Genomic DNA, 14,427 nt, shown 5'->3' on the forward strand with positions numbered 1-14,427 from the left:
TCATCCCAGAAGGAAGCCTCGTCTAAAGATGATGCACGAGAAAGCCCGCAAACAGTTTGCTGAAGACAAGCAGACTAAGGACATGGATTACTGGAACCATGTCCTGTGGTCTGATGAGACCAAGATAAAGTTATTTGGTTCAGATGGTGTCAAGCGTGTGTGGCGTCAACCAGGAGAGGCAACCAAAGACAAGTGTGTCTTGCCTACAACCATGCATGGTGGTGGGAGTGTCATGGTCTTGGGCTGCATAAGTTCTGCCGGCACTGGGGAGCTACAGTTCATTGAGGGAACCCTGAATGCCAACATGTACTGTGACATACTGAAGCAGAGCATGATCCACTCACTTCGGAGACTGGGCCGGAGGGCAGTATTCCAACATAACGACCCCAAACACACCTCCAAGACGACCACTGCCTTGCTAAAGAAGCTGAGGGTAAAGGTGGACTGGCCAAGCGTGTCTTCAGACTTAAACCCTATTGAGCATCTGTGGGGCATCCTCAAACAGAAGGTGGAGGAGCGCAAGGTCTCTAACATCCAGCTCTGTGATGACATCATGGAGGAGTGGAAGAGGCCTCCAGTGGCAACCTGTGAAGCTCTGGTGAACTCCATGCCCAAGAGGATTAAGGCAGTGTTGGAAAATAATGGTGGCCACACATAATATTCACACTTTGAGCCCAATTTGGACATTTTCACTTAGGGGTGTACTCACTTTTGTTGCCAGCGGTTTAGACATTAATGGCTGTGTGTTGTTATTTTGAGGGGACAGCAAATATACATGGTTTTACAAGCTGTATACTTGCTAGTTTACGTTGTAGCAAATTATCATTTCTTCAGTGTTGTCACATGAAAAGATATAATAAAATATTTACAAAAATGTAAGGGGTGTACTCACTTTTGTGAGATACTATTTAACAGATAGTCTTTGGGGTGTGTAACATACACCATGTAAGAATTTCAGCTGGGCAAATCTGTCTCTAGCCGAAATCATAAGCTGGATGTAATGCTGGAGACCTTCATTCCAATCCTCCTCAGTCAGGGTTGGTATATCACACTGCCATGCCTGAAAATTCTGGGAGGTGGCCTTACAGGTTAGTCGGAGATAAATGGATGATAAAGTTCTGTCCATATTCCTGGCTGTAAGAAGGCTCTCTACAAAGTGAGTGGCCAGTACTACAAGATCAGGGAATTGCGCCCAGACAGCATGCCTGAGTTGTAAGTACCTGAAGAACATCCAGGGGGTAAACAGAAATTGACATTTAATCTCCACAAAGGAAAGGAGATGTCCATCAGACATAATGTGGCGCAAAGTCCTGACTTTGTATCTAGCCCAGATCTGCGGATACGGGATGGAGCAGAAGTGAGCTAAGCAAGGTTTGTCCCACAGCGGAGTATGGGGGGAGATGGTACCAGGATCACTAAGGTACATCGTAACCTGCCTCCAAACGACTACCATAGTCTTTATGGGAATTGTAACCTGGGGACTATTTTTCGGGCTTCTGTACACCACATTACTGGGTTCAGAGTAGGATCCAAGGATCGCTGCTTCCAGGTTCACCACAGGGTTGTTGCGATCCTGAGCAAACCACCACCTAACTGTAACCATTACCGCCACCCAATAATATTTTTTAAAACAGGGCAGCTGATAGAGGGAGTTGCAACTTGGCCCTAGCTGCACAAGGTACAGAGTGAGCTCAGATAAATTAAGTAATAAATTGGTCAAGTTTAGTGAAGAAAGCATTCGGGATAGGCACAGGAGTATCCCAGAAGATATGTCATTTTGATTGTTTACCCTCCCCACTGGGGTCAGTGGCAGTGACTGTCAAGCAGAACATCTTTGGGTAAACTGTTGGAGAACAGGGTAAAGGTTGTCATCAAAGTACCGCTTTAGGGTGTTCTGTACATGTATTCCAAGTTACTTAAAGCTAGATACACTTTTAAGAGGACCTGGACCTGGAAGGCACACTGGGGGTCCCACTGAGGACAGAGGGAACAGCATTGACTTATCCCAATTTACCCTAATTCCTGAAAAAGAGCCGAATCTATTATTAAGTCCCAGGGCCGCTGATAGAGATTGTTGGGCATTTTTGCAGGTATAAGAGGGTGTCATCTGCAAATAAGGACACCTTTTATATTAAGGGTAGGAAAGAGAGACCTCGAACCTCAGATCAGGTTCGTAAGAGCACTGCCATGTGTTCCAGTGCTAGGGTGAACAGGGCCAGGGAGAGGGGACAACTCTGCCTAGTGCCTCAGTGAAGGGGGGATGATCTCGAGAGGATACCGTTCGTGGGAACCCGGGCTCTCTGGGCTGAGTACAGCAATCACAACCATAGTATAAAGTTTGGTCCAAAGCCAAATTTTTGTAATACCAGCCATAAATATTTCCAGTCCACTGAGTCAAAGGCTTTTTCAGCATCCAGGCAAGCCACCACCCCAGAGCCCCCCCAGTCTCAACTCCTGCAATAACCGTATACAACCTACGCAGGTTAATATCTGTACCCTTTCCTGGCATGGACTTAGTCTGGTCTCTATAGATCAATGACAAAATGACCTTATTAAGGCGGTTTGCTAGTACTTTAGTAAGGATTTTAGCGTCAGCATTTTGAAGTGAGATGGGGACGGTATGAGGAGCAAAGTTCTGGGTCCTTACCAGGTTTAGGCACCACAATTTATAATGGCTCTGGACATGGAAGGCGGTAAGGAAGATGCTTTCTGCGATGCAGAGAGAACCTCCAGTAGCCGGATGGCTTAGTTTTCAGTGTGAGTCTTGTAGAACTCAGCAGGAAAAGCATCTTCCCCAGGAGTATTATTTTCATACTTAATTAGCCCTCTACATTTTTCCCCCATTTCTGTTCTGTCTATTTTTTTTGTCTGTTGGAGGTCCCCAAAGTTCAGTCCCCATTGGAGTTCCCCAAAGTTTGCTCTCCATCACAGTACTCTTCTCTTTCTACAATGACATCTTTGCCAAACTTGATTTGTTCATCTTTTGCAACCACCCCCCAGCCCCCAACATACTATAATGATTATACCAAGATCTTGTCCTAGCAGTCATCTGGCATTGCCTTTTGAACCATTCGCTTATGGGAGCCTTGAATGCTACTTAAAATAATTTGAACATAACTCTTGACATCTGTTTAACTGTAAATTGAACTGTCATTCATGTCTTCACCTTCCTGCCTTGATATTACCCATTGTCTCATTGATCTCTTTTATTTACACCAAGATTTTCTGTAAATCTTGCTGCTTGCAATTACAAAATACTCCCCCTGTTAATGGAGGAGACCTCCACAAATATCTATGTCTTTATAATATCTTGCCAAGATTACTGCAACATCTTTGTATCCTGTTTTCCATGTACCTAGCTCTCATCTTTACAGTCCTTCATGAATGAGTCATCTACCCTTACGACCACTTCTGATCTGCCCTTTTCTACCGGTCTCTCTCTGGCCTCCAGTCAGTCTGACAATTTATTATTATTCATTTTTTTCTTTGGTAACTCCCATTTTAGCTCTCATGTTAAAGTTTTTTTGAACAGTTACTCTAGACTAGTGATGGTGAACCTTGGCACCCCAGATGTTTTGGAACTACATTTCCCATGATCGTGCACTGTGCAATGTAGTTGAGCATCATGGGAAATGTAGTTCCAAAACTTCTGGAATGCCAAGGTTCGCCATCACTGCTCTAGACCAGTGTATCTAAACTCCAGTCCTCAAGGCGCCCACACAGGTCATGTTTTCAGGATTTCCCTTAGATGAAACAGCTGTGGTAATTACTAAGGCAGTGAAACTGATCAAATCACCTGTGCAAAATAATGGAGAGCCTGAAAACATGACCTGTTGGGGCGCCTTGAGGACTGGAGCTGAGAAACACTGCTCTAGACCCTCCTTTTCAAAATTGCAAACCATCTTCCATTCTGCTCCTAAACATCCATGACCAATCAAACCATGCCATCATCTACAGCCACTTCTATCGTATCTTGTCTAGTGTTCTCCCATCTCTACAGTTGACAAATTGCATGGCAACTTCATAGAGATGGCAAACTTTCAATATTATTTGTAAAATTTGACTGAAAAATGGGATTGCATTGCCCCCTGATTTCAGCTGAAAAATCTATCTTCGATTTGATCTTTCAACAAACTGTGCTGCTCTGTAAATTAATTTCTGTGTTTTGACAGTTACCCCCAGTTCCAATATTGAATGGAACCTAAGAAGATTGCTTAGTTGCAGGCGATTTCCTTGCGATCGTATGTGTGATTCCTGGTGGATGGGAAAGTGGTTGAAATTTACTGAAAACTGTTACATGTATGGCCTGTGTAAGCCAATGGCTGACCGGAGTGTTCTGGCAGGGGGGGGATCCCCCTGTCAGAACACAATAAAACAGCAGGGGAGATTGCTGTACTAACATCAGATTGTTAGTACAGTGGCTCCGACCTGAGCTGTCAGTTTTTTTCCATTTCACTCGCTCGGTTGAACGAAAAAAAACAAGCAGTGTGTACAAGGCTTTACAGTGTAACATTGTTTGCACAGGGCCTTATTACCTCCTGTGTCAACATATGTACTTCTTTTTTTGGACTTTGTAATGTGCACCTCTTTTGTATTTAAGGTACAACACTGAGTGCTATGTTGGTATTTTTTTTTTATTTTTTTTTATTTTTTAATAATTATGACAGCAAATATGTTAATTTTATGACTACATCTATCTCACCATTATGGATATTAACAATGTCCACCAATCTTCCGGAATATAGGTAAAACAATTTATTATTAAGTGTTTGACCAGTCCTTGAGGGAACTTGGATCAGCATTTTCTCCAAGAAAGGAAGAGATTAAATCTGAAACCCAGGCAGATATAAATGACACAAATTAATACTGCTCTATATTAAATAATGCAGTATATCATTAAAAAAAAAAAAAAAACTGCAATGATCTGAATTTTGACTTCCCCCACTTTTGACTTGGTATCGGCATTTTTCAATCCCCTATGCAGAAAAGCCCAGAGGAAGCAGCAGCACAAGTAGGCAGTCAGTTGTGCTGTATCACATGCTAATGAAATGGAGTGCTGAATGACAAGCAGATGAGCCCATCAGTCTGCTGCTTCTCCTTTCACTGTTTGGTCACAGGCTGGGAAAGGATCAGGTCTTCTCTGTGTAGCAGAGCTGTGTAAATATCATGATTGGATAGACAAAAATAAAAATTATTTGGCAGATGAAACGGCTCTCGTATATGTATTTTATCCGTGTATTTAGTTTGCCTGGAGTTCAGCTTTTAGTTAAGATTTGAAAGGCATATATTGAAAATTGTCTGTTGTACCCAGGCTGAGCTGTAGCACACCAGACCAAACCATTACTTAAAAGATTTGTAATTTGGATTGCAGTTTCCATTAAATTGAATGTACTGTTCAGATCAACCAGTCTAACCATTACCTGTAAGTGAAATGTATAGGTTTATTTAATAAGGCAAAGTGCATTTAGTCAGAATTGTGTTTCTAATATTAGAGTGCGTCAATTCTTATTGTGTATTTTTTCCATTAATAGGATTGATGTGACTTCAACCAGTAGCTCTCAGGTACCAAAACTGTGTAGGAACTGGAACCCCCCACTCTTAGGGAACTTGCCTGATGATTTTCTGCGCATTTTACCCCAGCAAATGGACAGTGTTCAGGTGAGAATGCTGAATTATGTTTTGCCACATATGATAAATGAAAAAAACACGATTCAAGGTAGCTCTAAACCACATATCTTGTATTTACTCACTAACCTATATTAAGGTAACAGAGGTGTATGTATCAGTCTGTTTTCTAAAATGCAGCTGTCTAAGGCCCAGTGCACACTGAACATTTGGCCAACTCTCCTAGACGCCTTTCCTCCTGGCAGCATGGTTTTGGCAGAAAAACGGTTGACACTTGTAAATATGTGTAACGTTTCTGGGTGCATCAAGTGCTTGGCCATTCATCTTATTGGTTAGAATAATAATTTACTCTGGCCATTGAAATTAATAAATGCTCACTCACTAAATGCGCCTACTGTTGACAAGCGTTCAAAAGAGATGTGACCAAAGGAGATGTGACTCTCTCACGAGAAGTCAAACTGCACTTATTGTAACCATAGGTATAAACAACACTCCACAGCACGGTTTTCCTCTCCATCCCCGTCCGTGTCACAGCATAATACAAAAAAACAAAAGACTGCTCCCAATAGTGTAAATCTACATAACTCTTTTGTTAAAAACACTTGCATTAGTAATGAGTATAGTATTCCACACAAAACTACAATTCCCGGAATTGGCATGCCAGCAACTTTTTGATGTCCTAGCCTTCCTTGTGCCTTGTTCCTGTCATGTAGCCAAAGGCTGAAACTATCATGTTATATTTGAAACTATAAATAGCCAATTTCATGAACCAGGCAGTTTAAAGTGTATTTTTAAATTACTTCCTTTGACATGTGTTTGATTATAGCCCTGCACTTTGAAACTGAGAATGGCAACTAAATCTAGCATTCCAATTTAATATACTGCATGCCGCAACATGTTTAATTTGTCCCTATGAAATTAGGGGACTACAGTCCTGCCCTGCAGAATGATGTCCAAGCTGTAGATTTGCTATTCTTTTAATGACCAATAACAAAATAGTTTTATCACAAATAATTTTCCTTTGATGACGTTAGAATGTCTACTCAATGAACGTTACATATTAGGTGAGGTTGAAAAAAGACACACGTCCATCAAGTCTAACCCGTGTGTGATTATATGTCAGTATTACATTGTATATCCCTGTATGTTGCGGTCGTTCAGGTGTTTATCTAATAGTTTCTTGAAACTATTGATGCTTCCCGCTGAGACCACAGCCTGTGGAAGGGAATTCCACATCCTTGCCGCTCTTACAGTAAAGAACACTCTACGTAGTTTAAGGTTAAACCTCTTTTCTTCTATTTTAATGAGTGGCCACGAGTCTTGTTAAACGCCCTTCTTTTATCCCTATTGTGGGGTCACCAGTATGGTATTTGTATATTGAAATCCTATCCCCTCTCAAGCATCTCTTCTCCAGAGAGAATAAGTTCAGTGCTCGACCTTTCCTCATAACTAATATCCTCCAGACCCTTTATTAGCTTTGTTGCCCTTCTTGTACTCGCTCCATTTCCAGTACATCCTTCCTGAGGACTGGTGCCCAGAACTGGACAGCATACTCTAGGTGCGGCCGGACCAGAGTCTTGTGGAGCGGGAGAATTATCGTTTTATTTCTGGAGTTGATCCCCTTTTTAATGCATGCCAATATTCTGTTTGCTTTGTTAGCAGCAGCAGCTTGGCATTGCATGCCATTGCTGAGCCTATCATCTACTAGGATCCCCCAGGTCCCTTTCCATCCTAGATTCCCCCAGAGGTTCTCCCCCCAGTGTATAGATTGCATTCATATTTTTGCCACCCAAATGCATTATTTTACATTTTTCTACATTGAACCACATTTGCCATTTATTTGCCCACCCCATTAATTTGTTCAGATCTTTTTGCAAGGTTTCCACATCCTGCAGAGAAGTTATTGCCCTGCTTAGCTAAGTATCGTTCGCAAATGCAGATATTGAACTGTTTACCCCATCCTCCAGGTCATTTATGAACAAATTAAATAGAATTGGTCCCAGCACAGAACCCTGGGGGACCCCACTACCTACCCCTGACCATTCCAAGTACTCCCCATTTATCACCACGATCTGAACTCACCCTTGTAGCCAGTTTTCAATCCATGTACTTACCCTACGGTCCATGCCAATGGACCAATGGACCTTATTTTGTACAGTAAACATTTAGGGGGTACTGTGTCAAATGCTTTTGCAAAATCCAGATACACCACGTCTACGGCCTTCCTTTATCTAGATGGCAACTCACCTCCTCATAGAAGGTTAATAGATTGGTTTGGCAGGAATGATTTTTCACGAATCCATGCTGATTACTGCTAATGATACCGTTCTCATTACTAAAATCTTGTATATAGTCCCTTATCATCCCCTCTAAGAGTTTACATACTATTAATGTTAGGCTAACTGGTCTGTAATTCCCAGGGATGTATTTTGGGCCCTTTTTAAATATTGGTGCTACATTGGCTTTTCTCCAATCAGCTGGTACCATTCCAGTCAGTAGACTGTCAGTAAAAATTAGGAACAGTGGTCTGGCATTTACTTGACTGAGTTCCCTAAGTACCCTCGGGTGCAAGCCATCTGGTCCCGGTGATTTATTAATGTTAAGTTTCCCAAGTCTAATTTTAATTCTGTCCTCTGTTAACCATGGAGGTGCTTCCTGTGATGTGTCATGAGGATAAACACTGCAGTTTTGGTTACTGAAGCCCCCCGATTCCTTTGTGAAGACTGTTTACATACTTAAAGAATTTCTTGGGATTTTTTTTGCTCTCCTCCTCTGTGTGTCTTTCATGTTCTATCTTAGCCGTCCTTATTGCACCCTTGCATTTCTTGTTGCCTTCTTTATAAAGTCTGAATGCTGATAATGATCCCTCAACCTTGTATTTTTTGAAGACCTCCTTTTCTTTTATATGCATTTTTACATTGAAGTTAAGCCATCCAGGACTTTTGATCGCTCTTTTAAATTTATTACCCAGTGGGATGCATTGGCTAATGCCCTTATTTAATATGCTCTTAAAGCAAACCCATCTCTCCTCCGTGTTCTTTGTTCCTAAGATTTTATCCCAATTTATGCCTTCTAGCAAGGCTCGTAGTTTAGGGAAGTTGGCTCTTTTGAAATTCAGTGTCTTTTGTATTTCCCTTATGTTTCCTATTTGTGTGATTTATACTGAAGCCAATTGACCTGTGACCTGTTATCGACATTGCCCCGTATTCCCACATCCGTGATCAGGTCTGTATTGTTGGTAATCAGTAGATCCAGTAACGCTTTATTTCTAGTTGGTGCGTCTACCATCTGACCCATGAAATTGTCCTGCAAGATATTTAGGAACTGGCGAGCCTTAGATGAATGCGCGGTTCCCTCCACCCAGTCTATGTCTGGATAGTTAAAATCCCCCATTATGACAACACTTCCCATCCTTGCTGCTAATCCAAATTGAGATCTGTCTCCCCTTCCTCCCTCAGGTTAGGGGACCTATAGCATACTCCCAGTATTATGTTCCCCTTAGTTTCATCCCTTTGGAGCTCCACCCATAAGGATTCCACCTCCTCCCTAGCTCCTTTAGTGATGTCATCTCTCACATTCACTTGTATATTATTCTTGATATATAGGCATACCCCTCCCCCTTTTTTACCCTCTCTATCCTTGCAATAAAGGGTATACCCTTGAATGTATGCCAGCCAATCATGAGAGCTGTTGAACCAGGTCTCTGAAATTCCCTCAAAATCCAAATCCTCCTCGTACAACAGTATCTCTAGTTCACCCATCTTGTCCGCAAGGCTCCTGGCATTGGTGAACATGCCACATAGTTTAGACCGGTCGCATATTATCCTACTATACTTACCTTGGGTTTATGTGCTTTGGTCAACCTACCACTAATGCCCCCAATACTACCCTCTGGAATATGTTCCGCACTGACTATCTCTACCTCTGGACCCCCCCAATCGCCTAGTTGTCCTTAGACTTGTGGTTATAATGCATGTATTGCACTGCATTAGACTTGTGTTGCACCAAATAAGACGGTGCCATTGAAATACATCAGCTGTGACTTCAGGTCGAGTTGGTGGTCACATGTTGCACCTGATGTCACACCAGTGTGAACCAGGGCTTACAGTGGTAGCAATGATAGGCTAGGCTCCTATTTGCACCCTGGGAGGTAACCTTTTCTACCTTGTGATTTGATTCCTGAGGAATGGACAGTAAAATCTCTGGAGTTTGATAGCTGAGTGGTAGAGGGGTTTCTTAGTGCCAGAGGGCAGACAAGGAATTGTTTCGATTTGAGAGAAGTCCGTGCCGCTGTCTTCACTTCGGCAATGCTGCATTATGCATTTTTTTACTTTAAAAAACAAACAAAAGAGGAAACACCGAACTAGTGCATTATCCCACGATATTTAATAAGAAATAATCGTCATAATTCATAAGCTTGTGAGTATAATTTAAAATCGCTCATCAAGCTACTCATCTGTAGCCCTGTAGTCCCAGGTACATCACACTCCAGCGTACAGGGGGATCTCACCGGGGTCTTTACTGGCTGACACATTTCCAAAGGCAACACCTTCTTCCTCAGAGCCAAAACTTTAAGGCTCACTTTAACATAGCTGTGACTGCAGACAAATGTTATGGCCCATTCACACCAGAAACTGCACAGCTACTGTTCGTTTTCTTCATGCACATTTGCATGCTTTTTATGCACCTTTACATGCATTGATGCATGTTTTCTATCTACATTTGTCCCATGAGGTCACTTCCTTCTTCTTTCTTCCTTTGGGCTTTTATGTGCACTTCGATGCATTGCTGTGCATTTGTTTACATGCTTTTGCGGTGCGGAAAAAAGTGCAGCGTGCTGCACTGTTACTGCATTGTAATGGTGTAAACTATGCCCACTGGATAACCTGGATTTTGGATTGTCTATGCAGTTGGAATGTAGTCAAAAAATATATCCCACTGCATCTGGTGTGAATGGGCTCTAAATGAACATTCGTGGATGGTAACTATTATTGTATAAGCAGGTAATTGAACAATTGCTCCTTAAAATAGTAGTAAACACTCAGCATTTTTTTTTAGCCTAACTGATAGAGCAAAACAGAATGAACATTCTCTAGTAAGCTATTTGTTAATATTCCTATCCAAGCATTTTCAACTTTAAATGTGGCTGGCTCCTGCTCTCTCAGTGCAACTTTCAGTCTTCACAAAATGGTAAGTGGACAGTGCAGTCTGGAGTCAGCCTGTTAGCTTATGGAAGGGAATGCTTTGCCATTCTACACTATGGGGCTGTGTGTCTGCACACAGTGTAGGGAGACTCCTCTCTAGTCCCTGCACACCAGGGTGACACAGTAGGAGCCCCCTTGAAACAGAAAACGTGGCACAGCGATCATGGCCCCAGCCTGAACTGGAACATAGGCAAGGATTAAAGTGTTATTAAAATAAAATTGTTTTTTTTTTTTTTTTTTTTAGAAAGGGAGGGCCCCCACTATGCCAACATCCAATGGATATATAGAAAGATTGAAGAGTAAAAACTCTCTAAAAAAAAAAAGGCGGACTTTGTGGGCATATCATGAGGCGGTATTTATAAAAAATGGATTTTATTACTTTATTATACAAAAATTATTGAAACAACTTATAACAGACAACAACACTCTATTACTTGACAAGATACAATTACCCAATAAAAAGCAGACATGGAGGTATGGATCCTTTCACTAAGTAGATGAAAAAAAGGTGCAGAATAGATGCAAATAAGCAGGATATATATATATATATATATATATATATATATATATATATATATATATATATATATATATATATCCTGCTTATTTGCATCTATTCTGCACCTTTTTTTCATCTACTTAGTGAAAGGATCCATACCTCCATAACCTTCTCCATGCTTGCTTGTTAAAGCATTTCACAATTCATCAGCTTCCTCAGGACATACTGGGTAGGTGCTGATATGAAATTAAAAATTTGTATAATTACAATGTATAGACATTTGAATATGCACAAATGTTTTAGGTAATTATGTACATTAACAAACAAGACAAACGCAACATCTAGGACGACACCACACAGGACAAAAAACAAGCCAATCCTTCAAGGGGATCAACTTCCAGGTGTTAAAGACATTCAACTATTCACATGTGTATTATTTTCTTAAATTAAAAATAACAACCTTGTTATACTCGCCTGCTCTGTGCAGTGGTATTGCACAGAGCGGTCCTGATCATCCACTTCTCTTGGTGCCCTGGCAGTGATCCTGGCTCCTTCTCTTTTTTCGTGTTTCCCCATAGCAAGCCGCTTGCTATGGAGGCACACAGTCTGCACGTGCTCCCGAGCTGTGTGTCTATGGAGCCACGCTCCATAGACTTGTATACAGCGGGACTTGACCCCGCCCAACTTCCTCCTCACTGCATTTAATTGACAGCGGCAGGAACCAATGGCTGTGTGAAGAGGAAGAAAGGGGGGAAGAAATGCAGCCATGCACAGGGCTGGATCCATTCAACCTTCTCGAATCCCTTCACACAGGGAAGGAGGAGGCAGAGAAAGATAAAACGCTTAAAAGGAATGCATCAAGGTAAAAAACATTTTTCGCTTTAGTATTACTTTAAAAGATAACGAAGCTGCATACTCCGTAACACTGGGTTCACACGGAGCGGATCCGTTTTGACGGACTCCGTTAGCTCAGTGGGGGATCGCTCCTCTCTATGGGGAGATCGGATGAAAATGGACAGCCTGTCTGTTTTCATCCGATCGCCTGGACGAATGGTGACCGTATCGCCATCTGTCTGTTTTGAGCGGATCTTGTCAGATTGGATGGCAGGCGGGTGTCAGTGGACACATCTCCGCTGACATCCACCTGCCCCTAGAAGTCAATGGGTGGCCCGCTTGGATCTGCCTGAAAAACGGACAGGCGGATCCGAGTGGGCCAATCGTGTGAAAGGGGCCTTAGTGATAAAGTCTGTTGCTGAAAGTGCTTAAAAATTGAAGGTTTATCATAACTTCAAGTTCTAGTCCTGTTACAGTTTCATGTCTACAGCATTAAAATCCATATTCCATATGTTTTTTTTATTTCCAGGGTTGCCAGAGTGGACTTTCTTCATTACAGAGTGAAGACTCCAAAAAAGAGAACCATGGGTCTGTGGACCAGGAAAGGAAGTTGAAGCAGTATTTGCAGGATGAGAGGATTGCACTCTTTTTACAGAATGAAGAGTTCATGAGAGAGCTTCAGAGAAACAGAGAATTTCTGCTAGCACTTGAAAGAGGTAAATTTAAATTGAAAAAAATAAGAATTGTACAAATCTTGTCAATTCAAGCAAATTGGCTTTGTATCCTCAAGAACAAGTCCGGTAGAACTACTGCTAGATATATTTATGAAAATGATTTGCTTTTGGCTTTAAGAATATTTTCATGTTTCTAGTATGTTTAGTACCAATTCACACTGGAACCTGTGCGGTACCTTGTGATATGGTTTTGACAGCCCATTCATTTGAAAAAGGAGTGCAAGCACTACATTTGCAAATTGCTCTGCGCCAAACAGCATGGTACTTTGGCTTGGGGGTGCAAACGCGCTGCGTTTAACCACTTGCCGACTGGCTCACGCCGATATACAGTGGGGCAAAAAAGTATTTAGTGAGCCACCAATTGTGCAAGTTCTCCCACTTAAAAAAGATGAGAGGCCTGTAATTGTCATCATAGGTATACCTCAACTATGAGAGACAAAATGTGGAAACAAATCCAGACAATCACATTGTCTGATTTTTGAAAGAATTCATTTGCAAATTATGGTGGAAAATAAGTATTTGGTCAATATCAAAAGTTCATCTCAATACTTTGTTATATATCCTTTGTTGGCAATGACAGAGGTCAAACGTTTTCTGTAAGTCTTCACAAAGTTGTGAGCAGTGATGTTTTGGGGCGGTCGCTGGGCAACACGGACTTTCAACTCCCTCCAAAGGTTTTCTATGAGGCTGAGATCTGGAGACTGGCTAGGCCACTCCAGGACCTTCAAAATGCTTCTTACGAAGCCACTCCTTCGTTGCCCGGGCGGTGTGTTTGGGATCATTGTCATGCTGAAAGACCCAGCCACGTTTCATCTTCAATGCCCTTGCTAATGGGAGGAGGTTTGCACTCAAAATCTCACGATACATGGCCCCATTCATTCTTTCATGTACACGGATCAGTAGTCCTGTTCCCTTTGCAGAGAAACAGCCCTAAAGCATGATGTTGCCACCCCCATGCTTCACAGTAGGTATGGTGTTCTTTGGTTGCAACTCAGCATTTTCTCTCCTCCAAACACGACGAGTTGTGTTTCTACCAAACAGTTCTACTTTGGTTTCATCTGACCATATGACATTCTCCCAATCCTCTTCTGGATCATCCAAATGCTCACTAGCAAATCTCAGACGGGCCCGGACATGTACTGGCTTAAGCAGGGGGACACGTCTGGCACTGCAGGATCTGAGTCCCAGGCGACTTAGTGTGTTACTGATGGTAGCCTTTGTTACGTTGGTCCCAGCTCTCTGCAGGTAATTCACTAGGTCCCCCGTGTGGTTCTGGGATTTTTGCTCACCGATCTTGTGATCATTTTGACCCCACAGGGTGAGATCTTGCGTGGAGCCCCAGATCTAAGGAGATTATCAGTGGTCTTGTATGTCTTCCATTTTCTGATTATTGCTCCCACAGTTGATTTCTTCACACCAAGCTGCATGCCTATTGCAGATTCAGTCTTCCCAGCCTGGTGCAGGTCTATAATTTTGTTTCTGGTGTCCTTCGACAGCTCTTTGGTCTTCACCATAGTGAAGTTTGGAGTGT

General features: G+C 42.1%; 1 protein-coding gene across 1 annotated transcript in view; it reads left to right on the forward strand.

The window, feature by feature from the left end:
* CUEDC1 (CUE domain containing 1) overlaps positions 1-14,427 on the forward strand; it is a 193,676-nt gene that overhangs the window by 125,897 nt on the left and 53,352 nt on the right. Inside the window, exons 4-5 of the mRNA XM_073616092.1 lie at positions 5,532-5,658; positions 12,692-12,878. Of these exons, the coding sequence (XP_073472193.1) occupies positions 5,532-5,658; positions 12,692-12,878 (314 nt within the window). The remainder of the gene's footprint in view (positions 1-5,531; positions 5,659-12,691; positions 12,879-14,427) is intronic.

The sequence above is a fragment of the Aquarana catesbeiana genome, linkage group LG02, assembly GCF_042186555.1.
Source record: "Aquarana catesbeiana isolate 2022-GZ linkage group LG02, ASM4218655v1, whole genome shotgun sequence".
NCBI lineage: Eukaryota > Metazoa > Chordata > Amphibia > Anura > Ranidae > Aquarana > Aquarana catesbeiana.